Source organism: Echeneis naucrates, chromosome 6 (assembly GCF_900963305.1).
Source record: "Echeneis naucrates chromosome 6, fEcheNa1.1, whole genome shotgun sequence".
Taxonomy (NCBI): domain Eukaryota; kingdom Metazoa; phylum Chordata; class Actinopteri; order Carangiformes; family Echeneidae; genus Echeneis; species Echeneis naucrates.
The window spans coordinates 7705777-7724679 of NC_042516.1; the positions used below are offsets into that span (position 1 = coordinate 7705777).

Here is an 18903-nt window from a genome sequence, read left to right on the forward strand (position 1 = left end):
GATGGATAACATTAAAAGGAGAGGAAAAAGGAAGACGAAGTTGTATTTATGGAGGAGCAGCTGTTTAAACACAGTACCTCATCGCTTATTGTGTGCATGTTTTTCATTATTAATAGCATGTAGATATGTAGCTGAGCACAGGAATACAGCTTTTGTTATTGAGCGGATCATGTAAATCATCATCCTGTGAGAGGTAGCCTGGAGAAGCTAATGTAATTCAATTTAAAATAAAAATCTGCATTAAATCCAAGAACTCTGTTTTTAAATAATTTGGTAGCTATAATTATCATCAGCTAGTTACAGTCATCAAAACAAAGGGTACGCCTGTACAAACATGTAATGTGAATTTTCAATATTTTTTCGATTTTTTATTTGACTTGTATAAGAGGCTGGTTTTACTAAGTCTTGTTTTTAGGATTCATCAAGAGAAATAACATATGGTTTTATGTAATAAAAGAATATAATAAGAATATAAGTAAATAATATATATATATATATATATATATATATATATATAATTTCGTATAATATTCAATTGAAGGAAACACATAAATAAAAATCCACATTTTTTTTTACAGCGTGTGAACGCTCATGTGGATTATTCCTAAAATATAGTAACAGGAATGAAAAATGAAGAAATAAATCAAAACACCCATCAGGTAGGAGCAGCATTTTAACCACTATTTAAAAATTCTGTTTGTCTGCCAGAAAAATTCTGACAGTCAAATTGTTTCAACAACACTTATTTATATCTGTTTAGTTTTTTTTTTGTGTGTGTGTGGTTGTTTTTCCCTTTCTCTTATTTCTTCTTAGCAAACTGTTCTCATACTATTACACAAAGAAGCATGTTGGTTGAATTGATTACACTTAATGCATTTGATTGCCACTAGTTAATTTCTATCTAAAATTCACGTCACATATTTTCTGCTAGGAGTTTGCTCATCTTTCTCCCTCTCCTCCCTCTCTGCCCCTCTCTGTACCGCACGCTCTGCTCCTCCAAGAACTTTGCTCATCTCTCCAGAGACCCACCTGATGTCTCTGACAGAAGGTGAACAAAAGAGAAGAGACTCGTTGTACTCTCAAGAATGTGGCCTAACCTTGGCGTACCACATTTTGGACACTCACATACACTTACGTGCTCATGCACACACAAAAACACACACACGTCGCTTTTCTTGCTGGTATTTGTGATATTTTCATTGACTTATCTGATCCTTCAAACTCTCACCTTGACTTTCACCCAAAACACTTAGTAACTGAGTTGTGGCTCTTTTGTGTTGAAAGTAATTGAACTAATTTGCAGCACATTGTTCATGCAAAACAATTCACAAACTTGAGAACTAATTCGATATTGTACATGCACTACAATACAAACCACATAATGCACACATCTTGAACATGGCCAAACCTTTTCATATACAGCCAAGTGAATTACTGGTTTAAACAAGCTGAGGGCTCAAGGGACAGACATTAAATGAGACTGAGAAACTGATATATATAGAGCTGGAAACCGGAAGAGGAACAAAAGATAGCAGCACGGCAGCATAGTGGTTAGTGCTGTTGCCCCACAATAAGAAAGTTGCAGGTTCGGTTCTGAGCCTGGGGCCTTTCTGTGTGGAGTTTGGATGTTCTCACCGTTCCTGCATGGGTTTCCTGCGGGTGCTCCGGTTTCCTCCCACCGTCCAAAGACATCATGTTTGGGTTAATTGGTGACTCTAAGTTATCCGTAGGTGTGAGTGGTTGTTGGTCTGTCTGTCTGTCTCTGTGTGTTGGCCCTGTGACAGACTGCTAAGCTGTCCAGGGTGTACCAATGTGAGCTGGGATTTGTTAAAGCACCCCCAATGACCTGGAAACGGTTGAAGATGACTGAATGAAAAAAAGGAATAAAAGATAAACACAGCACTACTGTTGCAGGCTTTTTAAAGGTTCTATGTCATTCGATTGTATTTGAGCTCAATGCAAGTAAAAGCAGTATTAACTGATTTAAAAATCTGATTATTTTGGAAATTTTTATCAAAACAGTATCCTTACTCTGGGTTCAATTCCCAGGCCTGGGTACTTTCTGTGTGGAATCTTCCATGCTTGCATGGGATTTCTTCCACCGTCCAAAGACATGCATGTTTAGGTTGATTGGTGACTCTAAATTGTGAGTGTGAGTGGCTGTTCGTCTCTGCATGTTGGCCCTGGGATGGACTGGTGACCTGTCCAGGGTGTACCCTGACTGCTCACACTCAAAACCCATTGCATTAATAACACACAAAGCAATTTGAACTCAATCTCTGACCATCTGGTGCCAGCTGCAGCTGATGTGGTGGAGATGAGGAGCAGGCTGCTGACATCATCACTTCACAACTTTTCTCAGACAGAGCTCCCTCCCATGCAATAAGATATGCATTATTATTTTAAGTCCTGTTCAATTTTTAGCTTGCATCAGTAAAGTTCTTCACCTTTTGCAAGACAAGTGTTCTTACATAACCAATTCAAACGACATTGATTTTGCCAGCAGAAGTAAATTTGGATATTACAGTTGGGTTATTTTGTCATGAATTTGAATATTAGTCAAATGTTTGACCTAGTATTGTTACAATTTCGACAATGGAGGGTGGATTATGTATACCTAAACTGCTGATGTCATGTCTTCAGCAGCTGGTTCCAGAATAATCATTATTTGCCCATTGTAGATGACAGAGAGACTTCCCATTCAAATGTTTATTTTTTCGTTTTTCAAAATATCAAATCCATCTCTGTGGGAGCTCAGTGGAATTAGAGAACAATTTTATTGCACAATGCCTGGTTTCCATCCACATTAAGTCCAGCCAGTGAAGTGAAGAAAGGTTAAAACTGGCAGTGTCCCAGTCTGATTGTAGAGTTATTACAGGTAGTCTATCTCTCAGAGAGATGACGCCTTAAGACAGGCTTCATAGAATGCTTTTAGAGCCAGCAGTGTTTGCAAGAAGCTGCCAAATCCAGGTCGGGAATTTCAGATCAGATTAACAGACATCCTACTTCAACCTCCAAGGGAAACAAAATTCTGCTGTGATGAGGTGACACTTCCAGTCCCTCAATACCAGGCCAAAGAAAACATGATGAACTGAGAAACACTGGAGAGGAAGTGGAAGCAATATATATGGAAGAGAGACAGGTAGGAAGGAAGGAAGGTAAGGATGTAGGTGGGTCACATTTTACAAAACCATTGCAAAGGTGTCCACCACACAAACACTTATGGATGTTATTACTGTGGATGTTTCATATGAATGCAGCTTACTGTACCTACCATCCTCGTCTTTTTCCTGTCTCAACATCGTACAGATAGATCCATGTTCAGAGGCTTCAGACACAGTCCCATCCTGCTGACCAATGCAGCTCCACACAGGAAAAGCAATCTCCCGAGGAAAGCCTTGATGCTGCTCTGTTCTGTTCTGTCTCTCTGCTCAAAGGGGGGAATCTTTCACTCTGCATGACAGATTTATTGAGCTACCACAAGGATTCAAGCCAAAACCCTTCTACCACCAAGTGGTCTCCTCACCTTTGCCTTTCACCATTTCAGGGCTCAGCTAGAAAGTTTGGAAAATTCTGGAAATGCAGCAGCCCCAGGAACATGCTATATATAAGTGGTGTCAAGGGTTTAAATCAGACTATAGTCGGCTTTGCTGGATTTCATCACCGACCTTTCCCATCTTTCCCTTTCTTTTCCACTGTGTGCTTTCTTAAAAGTCAGATACACCATAAAAAATAATTGTTATAATTAATGTTTTAACTTTGGCTAAAACATGGCCCTCCAGGCCCTCTATCCAGACTTTGTGGTTTACTGATGCTAAGCAGCTCTTGGCATGAGAGCACCTTTGCGATTAGTGCCCCTTTAAACACTTATAATTCACAGCCTATGAAAATATTATCAGAGAGGGCCAGCTCTCTGCCTGAGGGGGTCAGGAGGTTGTTTTAATGGTACCAGGGGCTCAGTGTGTTGAACTGTTCAAGCTCACAGCATTAGGGTTGTCTTAAATCACTTGCAGTGGGTCGAGAATGTGAAGAAAAACTATATGAGATATAATCATATGTGTGTGGACTAATGTAAACGTGAAAATTAGGCATAATGCTCGAGCTATTAAAACCATGACAACATTGGAACATGTGGAAATTATTTTAAAAGTCTGAATTATAATGACAAATGGTTTGTTTTTTTAGTGTTGTGTATGAAGGAAAAGTTGAATTCTCATATGCTCACATCCATACACACGCTCACACACACACACACACCTCTGCTCAGACCTAAATTTCCTGTTAAGTTGTGGTAGGAGGTGTATATGAAAGATTTGTCGTTTGGCTGGAGGCTCATTTCAGCTGACAGTTTACACAAGAAAGTTTAACTATCAATAAATACTTTGTTCTGCTATACAGGTGTTTTCTGTTTTGAAGATATGATCCATGATGTGTAGGGGATAGATATAATGAAAAATATTCAAGAAAAGTCATCTCTGTGACGGCAAACATGGCTTCACTACACTATGATCTATGTTCTGCAAATATCTGGAAAGTTTCTCAGTTAATGTTAATCTGCGATCATGTCTGATCAAATAAATGAACCATACATACCATCTGCAAAAGCATTTGTTGAATCCTATGGTTTATGTGCATTCCGTCATGGGAAGTGTTTTGCTTCTTCCTAGTCACTCTCCACCGTATTGTAATATATTGTGTATGTGTGTATTGTGAGTCTCTACATTTTAAGAGAGAACATATTTTGGTATGTATGATGGAGAGCTCACTGCAACTTTGAGCAAAAACTCTTCAATGTAGACCTCAAGGTTGCTGCTATTACATGTGACATCGAAAATATAAAGTGCCAAGACGGTTTCATTTTGTTGGCTTGAAAATGTCTTCCATGTTCTAATAATGCGCAATTTTGAAATAAGCACAGTGCTGTCGTCAGTTTTTTACACTCCATGACAAATGTTATTAAATGCACGAAGCTTTGTTCTTCTTTTGGGAACATCCAAAATCCTTGTCAGCAAAACAGTACACACTGGAAACAGTCTATGAATCTGTTATTGTTGTTATGATAAATGATTTATTGCTTTAGTTGAAATTCATATCTGAAACAGATGTAAAAGTTTTTTTTTGGTAAACTTGTTGCTGCTTTTATTATATATCTTTTAACCAATTTATTCTAAGATTTATTCTCGGATTGGAAACAACAAACATCACTGTAAAATTAGAAAGCGCGTGGATAACACCAAACCTCATTGAGCGACAGAAATCATCTGATTTACTGCAAAGTCAAGGACTCCCCCTACTGCACAAAAAACTAATTACATACGTAATGCAAGTAAAATACCCTCACCGCCCCAGTAGTGATGTTTCTCATTGACAGTGGATCCTGAAATTGTATTTGCGAATTACAGAACAAGGCACCACTACCTTGCTGTCCTACTTTGGTTTGCAGTTTTCGGAGCATTTTTTTCTATATTGTTGCCTTTAACTTAATTTCTATGAAGCCGCTCTGCTTGGCTTGACAACATGATTGGTCTGACCTGATTACACCAATGCCACCATGTGACACATCCACATCGATACCAGTGCCTCCAGACACTAACAAGAGCATCAAGTCTTTCATTTACAATAAAACTCAATTCTCTGTACTGTTTGTTGCTCCCTTGTCCCTTTCACCTCCCTCACCTTGTACAAAGCTGGATAGTGTTACAGCAGGGCCTCTCTGAGTGGTGAGACCCACTGCAGGGTCAGATCACACATAATGATAGGTTCAACATTCAGTGCTTTTGCAAACATTCACTGTCTTTGCCAATGTGAGCACTTGCCGGTATTTCTCATGGATAAACCGTTTCCACAGCACTAAGCACAACAAGCAAAAGAGTTTGACTGTGAACCTACCAGAGACTCAAATGCATGCAGCGTGCATGCCATTGCCAAAACTATGTCCAGATGATAAATAATGTGAAGACACAAAGTATAGAAATACAAAAAGGTGCGTTGATATGATATCTTCAGGTCCCTTTGATACTGATCCTACAAATTTCTGATCTCTGCGCGAAGGATTAACGCTGTTCTTTACATTGGGATCTTTGATGATTCAATGGAAGCAGAGAGTGCAGTCCAACACATCAGACCATAAACTGACACCCCGGACCATAGACAGATCGGCAAAAGTCAACTTTTTAAGCTGTGTGAATGTGGTCATTGCCATCCTGTTTAAATGTCAAATGAATTACGAAAAAGAAAAAGATTCCAGCGCCTATATGGATTATAAAGTAAAAAAAAAAAAAAGTATAGAATCAACACTCATCCTGGTCTGTAGGATGGTGGGTTCTCCAGGAGATGGCGCCATAATTACATTTCTGATCATCTGTCATACTCGTGAAATCTGAACATTCTCACTCATTCTACATAAATTAATCAACTCAGTACTCGGTAGTTACTAAAAATAAAACACAAATTACATCCAAAATCCATAGATAGACAGATTGGTGGTGCTGTTGGATCTAAGATGGGTCCGTATCATAAATAAGTAAAGATGCTTTACCGGAGCTCGCTGTGCATTAAACACTGACCTTCAGATACAGATCCCTAAAAGACAACATTCAAAAATATCTAATCGAAAACACACACATTCACCTCACTGTGTATGGCTCAGTGTTGCTTTATAGTGCAGTTATGAGAAGTCATATCTGCCGATGTGTCAAAATCATCCCACACTACTGCATGTCCTCCACTACAGGGATTTCCCATATTGCCTTGGTGTACGCATCCCGCCTCACGTAGCTTCTCTATGATCTGACACGTGCTGTGACATGAGGACGCGAGAGAGTATGAAATACTAGGATTGAATCAACGTGGTCCTGTTTAAATAACGATAATAGTAATCATCACCATCACAACCATAACAACAGCAATAATATTAATAAGAAGAATTCTTGCTTTTGTAGTGTTAAATATTTTATTTTATAGCGTGGAACATACAGAGGCACAATTCACTATGGCAGTTCAGAGGGAGAACAGGCTGTCTCCATGGGAACGTGACTTCGTTTCATGACTTGTTACATAACAACGCTGCATCCATCCGCACAGACAGTCTGTGTCCACACACACGTAAACAGTGAGTGTGGACATCCAGCCTGCAGTCCCCCGCGGATCAATGTGTGATGGGGCCTGGTTATTAAAGATTGGTTTGTATTGACCACGCACTCCACTGTGCGTGTGCTACAAGCAGCCAAACTGGCAGGTAAAGCAGCGGTGTGTTGTGTGTTGTGTGATGCTGTGATCTATATTTGCGTTACTGAGGCCCTTCTTGTTTAATCACATCCACGTGCTAGGTTCAAATGCAAATGGGACAAAATGCTTCATCATCCCCCAACCACTACCACGTGGCATGATGCCAGTGCCTTTCAGCCTCGGTCTGTCCTTCGTCTGCCCGGGTGTTGGTCTGCCTCTCCCCCGATAAACGCCACCTTTCATCTCAGACTCAGTCCTGCCCACCACATGGACCGGTTCTGTGAATAAGACACTGACCAGACCAGTGTTTCATCATCCCCTTGTTACCATGGTAGCCGTGTGGAGCCCGTGACCAGCCCCGCGTTCAGAATGGATCCCGGCAACAGAGAATGACGTCACGTCACGTCGCCAAGACGACCAGGCTTCCCGAGGCACGTGTGCCATATAAAGGCGGGAGGTAGCACCGTAGACTGCGCACACTCCTGAAGCATCAGCCGTGAGGTAAGACGCTCCACGGGAGCCCTCCTAACCACTAGCTCTTGCCGTTTTGCCTAAACTGTATTCATAAATATTCTCTTTTATTCAAATGTATTCAATTACAATGGTTCAGCACCAATTAGCTTTCATTTCATATTCCTTTGTTAGCCACTCATCCGCTCCGCTAAAGCTAGCTGAACTAGATATTCAAATTACGCCTCCTCATCTTCTCCGAGAAGACATGAGGCATATTTCCGCAAAGCGGAAGTCAAGGAGCCTGCGTGATGAATTTCATAAAGGCCGTGTTTCCTCCATTCAGTCCAATCCGTGTAACACGAGGGGAATGAGTGTGGAGGAGCTCAAGGCTCACGGAGGATAAAGACAGCCGTGTCACTCCACGGGTGCACGCCGCAAGGAAGCAGGAAGAGAAGGGCGAGGAAGGGAGGGGATGCGGCCACGGCCTACAGAGCCTTCTGTAATGCCCTCTGCTTCAGTCGCTCTGTTGCATCATTAATCTTACAGCAAAATCCGCTTATGTTGTAAACTCCCCACAGTGTCCCAAAAAACCATAGATACTGCCTCGTTGTAAAGAAATTGCGTATTTTTAATGCAGGCTCATTCATCCGACGCTTAGCCGTCCTGAATGGGGAACGTGACATTGGCAGCTCTCAGTGCTGCATCTTTGCGGAAGTGGATTATTCTCCATGTTACGTAACCTGCTAGGGGAAAAAAAAATGCACGTTGGCACGGTTATCGCACCAAATCACTTCAGAGCAGCATGCGAAGGCACGACCTGTGCTGACAGGGCGGCTGCAGTGGTGCAGTATGCTGTAATGACGCTGTTACACGGGCTCAGTGAGTGTGCATGAGGAGAGGTGAAGCTACGTGCCTCCCCTGGTCCCCATCATGAAGTCTGTCGTCTGTGAGTCACTGCAGGAGATGAATCGTACTGTCGCAATGACGGGAAGCAGAGGTCACGTTGGTGCAAGAACCGAACCCCCCCCCCCCCCCCCAAAAAAAAAGAAAAAAAACAAACCATCTTGACTTGTTTCATGTCGCGAGATGACAGAGAAGGGCTGAGATGAAATATTTGTGGAGAAGAGGGGCATTATTCTGCTGCAGTTTGACAACCTGTTGATGCAGAATTTTTGGAGCACTGCCTTTTTTTTAATGCTCCATGAAAGGTTGTGCAATTATTAAGATACCAACCCATGGTATATATTGGAAGGATAGAGTAAATCAGAAAATTTAATATTCAACGGTGTTCTGTCGGGAAAAGGTTAATAAGGGGAAGTCTTGTCTTGCCAAAGCAACATTGTACGGTGAGGTAATCACACAGTCCTATTGTGCAAATATTTAAATTTTTGCCATCTTTTTTTATCACCCCAAATTATTTATAATAATAGTAAAAGTGCAGTCGAAACAGGAGGTGTATCAGTTACGTAGCAATCACTGTTTGCTTGCTGGTACTCAGGTATTCATTTTATTAAGGTGTGGTAAGATACAGATATGTCTGGCCTTGTCTTCTCGTTGAAGGTCATAACTCCAGCTGAGGAAGGTTAGAGCAGGCCCCAAGCAGCTAGAGTGATGCTCAGCTTTTCTTCATCTTTAAGCATTTGATAAAACTTATCAATACTGGACTTTGGAATGGGGAATCATTCCTCTTAGTTTGGACTCTGAATAATCTGAAATTATTGATAACAGGCTCTGGCACACTAAACTAAAGTTCGTCAGTATTCTCCTGAATAAATTTGCCACAACATATATAATCATCCAGTCTGGTCATTAGCAAGTACTAATAGTGATATATTCTAACAATAAAATTGGTTTTCCAGTTTTGTAAGCTTATTTGCTGTAGTGACATGTAATAAAGACTTTGGATTGTTTATAGATATTATTTTCATTATTACCAAAACACAAATAGAATCCCAGGGACAGTAATTTCTTTTAATGCATTTGGTATTTATGTCATGTGTATGTAATGTGATATTCATTCTGCCTTTGTAACTGCTGCAGATCAGGTGTTAGCTGAATTTCTGAAATGTAAATGTCAATGCTGGTGCAGTGGCGATGCAAAGGACATGTTAATATGAAATAATGTGAAAGAAGCTGGGAGAAGGGTGAACACTATCTTTCTCTTTTGTGAAATATCAGATATCAGATTGTGTGGTTGTTTCTAGTTTGAAGTGAGTATGAGTGTCCCTGGTGGGCTTTCTCTGCAGCCGATTTATCAACCAGCCATCTTGTCCAGGATGTGAGTGAGACAGAAGGAACTCCAGAGTGAGTCAGCACTCAGTGACAAACTGTCGTCAAATTAAGGAAATAAACCCTGCAGATACAAAGAACACACAATTGGGCCATAAACAGCTTTGACTTGTACAACCAAGCTGTTTTACCTTGTTTGGTTTTTTTTTCCGTCATATTTTGTAATTACTTAAATGTAGAGATGTTTGAATTGCCAGCATGATGTAAGGGAGTTGACACACTATATCTTCGTAGCTCGAAAGATGAAAGAGGTGGACTGGATTTTGCCTTTAAGAGGATATCATTCATCCACTTGCTGACATGGCTATGTGCGATGCGTTTGTGTGTGGGGAGTCCAGCATTACCTCTACAGACCGGTCACCTGTCTACCTTGTATTGAGTCCTCTGCAGTTTGACACAGAACACCTTTTACTAATTCATGGCTGTGCATCAACTTTGTTACACCACATTAGCAAGTGTTGCAGGTCTGTGTTAATATATGTGGTTGAATAAATACATAAAGGTATCAGGTATCATGGTGATTTTCACTGATTAAATGTCTTGGTGACACTGGAGCCATTATCTATTGCTATCAGCAGGAGGCCAAGCCTGTTGAGTAGAAAACAGCATGTAGTGTTGTGTGCATGCATGAATGATGTGATGGTGTTGGACATTTAACTGACTGTTTTGAGCAGAAAGTGAAATTCACAGTAACAACACTGTAAAAAGGGAGACAGTAAGTATTCACTAAGTAGGGAAGGAAAGGGGACATGAGTAGAATTAAAGTTTTAAGTTGCAAATGCTTGATGTCCTTTGATTCATTTTCAGAAATGTGCGCATTTAGGAGTTTATAACTAATGGATTTGATATTTTCGATTTACTAAAAGAATAAGAGGAGAAATATTTGCCTGATTGGATAGTTTGTCTGGCCTCTGGCCAATCAACCTACTGCAGTGGAAAAACACTGGAGAGAAAGTGGGTGTGTCAGAGGAACCAGGAGCTAGAGGACAGTTTGAATAGGCACAAGAAGCTGAAAGAAGAACAGACCAAGGGGGAAGCTGGGGGAGTGGAATAGGATGCAGGAAAAGTGAGGACAGCAAGTTCTTTCTCTCAGTGAACTTCTAATCAATGCACAGACTATATGTGGACTGTAATAGATGTACTGCTGTTCAAAAACTAAAATACATATAAGGTCCTTTTTGTTACACCTTAGAACTTTCAGATTGTTTTAAATGCACTTTAAAGAAAATGTATGATTATTATTATGATTATAATTATTATATAAGGGTCAGTAAAAAGTGACTGACTTCACACACTGTCCAAAGACTACTTTAAAGCTGTTTGGAAATCACAGATGAATGGAGAATTTAGCCAAATGTTGATGGGTGACATCAGAAGAGGTGTTGGCACAAGTGAAATATAATGTCATGCTCCTCTCCTTCCTCTCCTCTGATTTTCAACTCATCCAAAAGATGAAGTCTTATTTTGGAGATTTAAATATCAGATGAAACCTGTTGTCTTTGTCCTTTTTCTGGTTGGCTAGTTATGAGTCATCTTTCTCTCAGCGGTCTCTCTCTTGCACATACCAAAAGCATGGCCCTGTCCTGCACCCCTAATGGTGAAGCTTTGTGCTGGTGTAAGGACAATGGGTTGCAGGGCAGATGCAGGCTAGGGTTTAGGCTAATGAGGGTTACCCAACAGACAATAGCAGTGAGAAGAGAAATAGGGACATGAATTTTAATGATTAGTCAGGATGGTGGGTGTAACGGAAAGTGGGAAACAGGTGAGGATAAAGCATGAGAGAACTGAAAAACAAATAACATTTTATGTTGGCTTGTCCGTTCCTTTTTTTAATGATTGGGAAGAGATGATTTCCCCACCCATATAGAGTGATTGACATGGTAAACACAAAATAATTCAATATTAAACCAGATGAAAAAGGAATAATGGGATATTTGGAGCACAGAGATGAGAGTCATGGAAAGACTGTATGAATGCAATTGCATTTTTACTCACAGGGAATAATTGTGTCTGGTATTTCCTATTAAGTCCTGCTCAATGGGCAGCCAGTAATGAGGGAGGTGGCTGCACTGAACAAAATATCAATCAACTAAAAAACACCAAGACTGTAAGAGTTTAGCCATATTTTTAGAAAGTCACTATTGATTTAACCACAGAATTATATTATCTCTTCTGAAGGTCAGGAAATACGTTGAAGGGACCTTTTTACCCTTTAAATGACTGCCCGTTTGTGCCTCTCCTTCCTGCACTTTAATGACTGTCAGCACATTGTAAGCTTTAGTTAACAACAAACAACAAACTTCTCTGCCCTGCTCAGCACAATACTTTCTCTGTGAGCTAGGAAAGTCTGTCTGAGAGGCCTCCCAGGCTTTGTGCTGAATACTTGATCAGGGGTGATTGGTCTGCAGTCAAAAGGGGCAGTACTGTGTATCAGACAAGTGAAAAGAGCTGACTGTGAAGCTGATTTTCATATTGTAAAATAATCTCTACCATTTATTATTTACTGAAAAGCTAAATAAACATTATATAATGAAACTAACATGACATTGCTGTAATCGAAATGCCCGGGAACAATTGATAACGTTATGTATTTATGTTTTGCATATTGTATCATAAAACTATCAAAGAACCTGTATCTAAAATTCAATTGAGAACAGTGTTGCAGCACTATTGACTTAATTCCAGCCATTCAATTGTGAAAGCTGCACTAAACAATGTTTTTCTCAGTATAAACATGATCATCTTATATACTAAAGCATTCTAAACTTCAGCTCTAACATCACTCTGTTTGTAAGAATCATCAGAGTTTAAATCTTGTTGTTTTTGCTTTTTGACTGAACTACTGTTGCCCTGCACACATTCAGCAGTGAGTGTATAAGCCCATTCAAGTGTTCCAGAGCACTGGGTCCAAATTGTAACTCCGCCCCCTTCTCCCACTGACTGGCCAAGCTGCCACACTGCTGCTAGGGTTAAGGTTAGTGACAGACGTTGGAAGTAACCCACACCCTCAATGGCAAGAAATATGAAGACTGACTCAAATATGCAACTTACAGTTATGTTTTCATTATACTATAAAGATTTTTGACATTTACTTTTTATAGTTTTAACTCAAACCTAAACTAAGCCCTGTTGCGGGATTTTTGTCCCACCAGATCTCTCATGTGGCTCTGCTACTCCAGGTCCGTCTTACATTTGTCAGTGAAACAGCCATTTTGTTTTAGAAAACACCTTTATTAAGAGATATTGCCGATGTTAGCAAAAGGCGAGCGAGAAGAGCAAGGATTGAGAGAATTTGTTAGAGGTAGAGGGATAGTAGTGTTCGAAAGAGGACAAGGAGTTTGCTGCAGCATTTTTTGTGCACAATAGGTAGGAAGCACACAAGAGGAAGGAAAGAAACATGAGAGCATGGTTGTCCTGCAATAAACTGTCTCTTTCTCTCTCTACCTCTTTCTCTCTGACTCTCTCTCTACCTCTCTCTCTACCTCTCTCTCTACCTCTCTCTCTACCTCATTCTCTCTCTCACTCTCTAGCTCTCATCTCATTGGTGACCTTGTACTAACACAACCAAAATACAAAATGGCTGCTTTGCTTAAAAAAGAAAAACAGCACCACAACTTGCCACACACAGGAAAAAATGTTAACTGGGTCAAACCAATATACAAAATAAAAGATCACTTTAGACACATATGATTGAAACTGTGGCCATCTGGTGAATACATATATTTTGAAAAGGAGCAAACAGCGCTACAGCAAGACAGAGATAGATCATCCATCTGTGCTGAATATCAACCAAATAAATGTAAAGAATTGAGATCATGATGAATTCAGAACCTAATCTGGTTCCCCCTCAGTCTATTTAAAGTATTCCCACAATGCCTTTGATCAGATAGACAGCTTGTCCTACATGCGGTCACACAGAGACAACAGATTAGGAGATTATGGTAGTCTAAAATGACAACCAACCAGTTGCAAGGACAGTCCATGTTGCCCTTATTTACCCTGTGTCTGTCACACACAAGCACCCGCAAGCTTTTTAATGAATATTATTGAGTTGTCATATCTATTCACCTATGTAAATATAAGTTATAGACAGAAGGCTTGCATAAAATAATAGGTAGGATACAGTTGTTGTAAATAAAGATTATTTATGTTGTACTGATCCAAAAAAGAAGAGCTCATTTGTTAAAAGGAAGAAGTCATAAGACTTAGTCTAGATTAAGGAGGGTCAATGAGATGTCAAAAAGTGTCTTTTTGTGGCAACATACAACAGGCGACATAATACATATAAAACACCATCGAAGAGGAACAGGTAAAGTTAGACAGACGATAAAGAGGGAAGTTGAGGAAGGAAGTGTAGACGTTATTGGTGTAAACGAAAAGTGGGAGGAGAGCAAAGGAGGCATGGAGAGGATATACGCGTTCAGTAAGAACAGCAGTGGTGAAATGAGGCCACATACTTGAATCAAAGCTAGTCTTTTTCATTCCGTGTATGTAGCTACCACCCCTCCCCCCTCTATCTTAATGATTTCTAAACCTGTTCCAGCATGAGACAACACCTTCTACTCCTGCAGCAGATACATGTAAAACACACTATCTGTCAACCTGTATTTTTATACCAATGAAGGCAAATGGTCAATGCTTTTACTTGCTTACAACAATGCCACCTTGGTGGGGTTTTTTTTTTTTTTTTTCGCTTTTTCATGCTAATGTGTAGCACTGACTGCCTAAGCCCTGCAGAAGGAAACAGCAACATATAGTAGATTATTGAATTTGTTCCACGTTTTCATTTTGTGACAGGGTGAGAAAGAGGAAAAGCAGATATGCATGGAGTGCAGGAGAGGCAAGGAGAGGACAGATAATAACAGTGTAAGGATATACTGACGTGCCTGCACAGATATAGGCTCTTTAGCTCATTGTTTGTTGCTAGCAACTTGCAGCTACCTGCTGCCAGGGCAACCGTTTGCCTCTGGCAAAGAACTCAATTGTACTTGCGACTGTTTTTTCAAGCCTACTATCTCAGGTTTTAACAGTCATAAAGAAGAGAATACATTTCCTGTGACATTATTAAGCTGCAGGGACTTCTGGCTTTGAGAACAGCAGTATTTTATGTTCGTCTCACTGAGTTTGTCGTCAGATATTTGATATTACTGTGAGGTGGAACTTGTATTTCCATCTTACTGTCATCTTTCAGTGGTGGATGTCTTCCTAATGTCTATTTTGTTTTTGGTTTTTCCCCCAGGTAACTCCACATCCCCTAAGCAGCAGCCATGTCAGACCTCTGTGTTGGAATCAATGGGTGAGTTGGAAAAACATTTTGTTAACAGGATGGTTCTGATTGATTTAAGGAGGATTTGGATAGAATAAGACACCTTTTGCTTATAGGTGTGCTCTGTTTCCACAACAGTTTCTGGTGCTTTGTTCCCATGCTGCTTTTCATCCAACAAGTTCACATGATTTTGTACCATTAATACAGTATATTAAATATTATATGTATTATTAATTTAATATATTAAACTAAACAAAAAGTGTGCATCCTGTGACTCAGGATTCATTTCCTGTAACTGTTTCAAAATAAAGGCTTCCAAGCCACTGAAAAGCTTTTAGTTTGAGCCAGCAGTAACAGTAGCTTAACATCAGTGAAGCAGAACAAAAAGGTTCATGTTAGGCCCCTGGAGTGTTTAAACATCCTGGAGAAGTTTCCCACCATTTTTTAAAACAGCTATTATTAATCTCTCTCTCTCTCACTCTGTTTGTCCTCACTGCAGCTTCGGTCGTATTGGCCGTCTGGTCCTGAGAGCCTGCCTTCAGAAGGGCATCAAAGTTGTTGCCATCAATGACCCTTTCATTGACCTGCAATACATGGTGAGAGAACCTGCTTGAATGTACATAAAATTATTCACAAAATTTATATATAATATAATATATCCCTTTGCCCTCACACAAATAATGTCATAATTTTATGTCCCACCTCCTAGACCTACATGTTCAAGTATGACTCAACCCACGGCCGTTACCATGGTGAGGTCTCCCACGAGGATGACAAGCTCGTTGTTGATGGCAGAGCCATCTCTGTCTTCCAGTGGTAAGTGATGATGGTGATTTGGGGTTAATGAATGTTGCTTCACATATATCACCCGCTCATAACTAACTTCTGATTGAACAACATCAAGCCAATAATAATAATAGTAATATTGCAATATTTTTAGAGGGGTATCTGGATTATTGAATTATTACATACTTCATTTTCCATTTTTATGGTGAAGTACTTCATTCCATTTTGTCTTTAATATCCTGAGTGAATTCCTGGCACCAAAATGAGACTGTCTGCTGCCTCAGGGCCCACTAGCGACCCGCTCCATGCTCTGTAACGACTGTTGTTTTAGTCCATTGAGTAACGGACTCATCTCTGTAAAAGGCAATACCAACAACAGTAGGGTTGCAGAAGAGACATCCCCTTTCTACAGCTTCCCTTTTGTGAGGCTTCCTAATTTGTACCTTAAGGTTTTAGCACAGGCTCTTCAACTTTACATCCCATGATGTTAACTGAAAAATTATTTTATGCGGATTAAGACATTAAATTGTCAACCTATCCAAAGAGGCTCTGCACACTGATTTTGAAAGCACAGGATGCATTGTTCTAACAAGATTATACCCCACCACTACGCTCCCTCTCTCATTCTAAATGTAATGTGCATTCTATTTATTTTTTATTTTTTTGCTAGCATGAAGCCTGCAGACATCCCCTGGGGAAGTGCTGGAGCCAAGTATGTTGTTGAGTCCACTGGAGTCTTCCTTAGTTTGGAGAAGGCCAACGTATGTACATACACACATTAATACGCATGCACATATACACAGGCAAAAACACACAGAGTGCCATATGGCCTCGTTTCTGACCTGTGTTGTCTTTATATGTCTTGGCAAATTCCAGGCTCACCTCCAGGGTGGCGCTCAGCGGGTGGTTGTGTCCGCCCCCTCACCTGATGCTCCAATGTTTGTCATGGGAGTCAATGAGGATAAATACGACCCCTCCTCCATGAACATTGTCAGGTAACCTTCGGTCTTGGACCTGCATTGCCACTGCACAGAACCAACTGATATAAACCTGTTTCACATCTTATTAATAGGATAGTTACCTCATTACAAGGTTTAGCTAGAGGAAAACGATTTTAACATCTAATGAAAACTGTCTCTTTTGGTAGTAATGCATCCTGCACCACCAACTGCTTGGCCCCCCTGGCCAAAGTCATCCATGACCACTTCGGCATTGAGGAGGCTCTTATGGTAAGTCATAGGAAATCCTTTTTCATGCTCAATAAACAGTAATAGGTGTGCTATTGTATATTTACCATCGATTATAAATGCATGGTACAGACTTCAGTCGCTGCAGGAAGGAAAATTAATGTATGTAATATGCTCCCCTTCAGACTACAGTCCATGCATACACAGCCACCCAGAAAACAGTGGATGGTCCCAGTGCAAAGGCCTGGCGTGATGGCCGTGGTGCCCACCAAAACATCATTCCAGCCTCTACTGGTGCTGCCAAGGCAGTGGGCAAAGTCATCCCAGAACTCAATGGGTAAGGACAAACACATTTGATATCAGCCTGATGATCGGTGGCACTGGTCTGATTGTGGCAAGAAAGTTGAGAAATAACAGTTTCTGTTGTTTCTCCTCAGTAAGCTGACAGGCATGGCATTCAGGGTGCCAGTGGCTGATGTGTCAGTGGTTGACCTGACCTGCCGACTCTCCAAACCTGCATCGTACGCTGAGATAAAGGAAGCTGTCAAGAAGGCCGCACATGGGCCCATGAAGGGAGTGCTGGGTTACACCGAGGACCAGGTAAGACACAGAATGAATTCATAGCTGTACAAAGAAATACATGGCTGGTCAGAATGCAGGGGCTTACATCATAGCTTAGACGGAGATTTATTTATTATGTGAATATAATATTGTATTAAACAATAGGACCTCTCTGTCAGTATGTGTGTGTGAGTATTGACTGTATTTACTTCCTACACAATATCTGACTTGGAGCATGTATTGTGTTTTTAAGGTGGTGTCGTCCGACTTCATTGGTGACACCCATTCCTCTATCTTTGATGCTGGAGCTGGCATTTCCCTCAATGACAACTTTGTCAAACTCATTTCCTGGTTAGTTTTGTAAATTCACAGCATGTCCCACATGTAAAACAGTTTTACCTTTTCAAAACTGATCATTTATTATCTCTCTGCTGTTCTTTCTCCATTTTTTCTCTGTCTTGTGTCCACTTCTCTCCCTTACTACAGGTATGACAATGAGTTTGGCTACAGCCACCGTGTTGCTGACCTGCTGTTGTACATGCACACCAAGGAGTAGGCACTTGCTGTCCAGGAAGGAAGTTAGGAAAGGGACCACCCCAACCGTTCTCCCACCCCTCCTTCTCTTTTACACACAGTCCCACCCATAGCAAAGTCATAGTATTACGGCCCTTAGCTACAGTGTATGTAGGCAGTGGCAACAGTGTGTTTGAGTGTTCAGTTTTTTTCCTTTAACAACGAGGCAATTGATCAGTGACAGTATTTGTGTCCGTGTATCCCCTGTCCACCTCCCACTGCCACTTTAGATGTGTCCTTATGGCTCAGTACTATGGTACTACTATGTCCATCTTCTTGTTGGTGTGCTTTGAAGGCCTAATCACCAGACTCCACTTAAGCATAATAAGACAAAGAAATAAAACTTAAAAAACCCGAAGCTGTGCATGTTTCATCATTATCTGTTGATCATTTTTATGGAAATATAAATATACGTCTAATGCTATATCCTGTTAGAGCACAGGTTTAATGTAAGTGCACTAACTCAAGGACTGCCATTCAAGTACAAACTTGAAGGACCTAAATGGAGTCTTACTCCCCATTTATCTGACAAAGATGCTACTAATGTATGTCCAGAAAACA

At 40.5% G+C, this 18903-nt stretch overlaps 1 protein-coding gene across 1 annotated transcript; it reads left to right on the forward strand.

The window, feature by feature from the left end:
• Nucleotides 1–7657: 7657 nt before the first annotated feature.
• Nucleotides 7658–18700, forward strand: gapdhs (glyceraldehyde-3-phosphate dehydrogenase, spermatogenic). The gene is made up of 11 exons (XM_029505357.1): nt 7658–7728; nt 15209–15265; nt 15735–15831; nt 15945–16051; nt 16692–16782; nt 16898–17016; nt 17169–17250; nt 17394–17545; nt 17646–17808; nt 18023–18120; nt 18256–18700. Exons 2-11 carry the CDS (start codon nt 15237–15239, stop codon nt 18323–18325), a joined length of 1008 nt encoding a protein of 335 aa, XP_029361217.1. The 5' UTR covers nt 7658–7728; nt 15209–15236; the 3' UTR covers nt 18326–18700.
• The last annotated feature ends 203 nt before the right edge of the window (nt 18701–18903 follow it).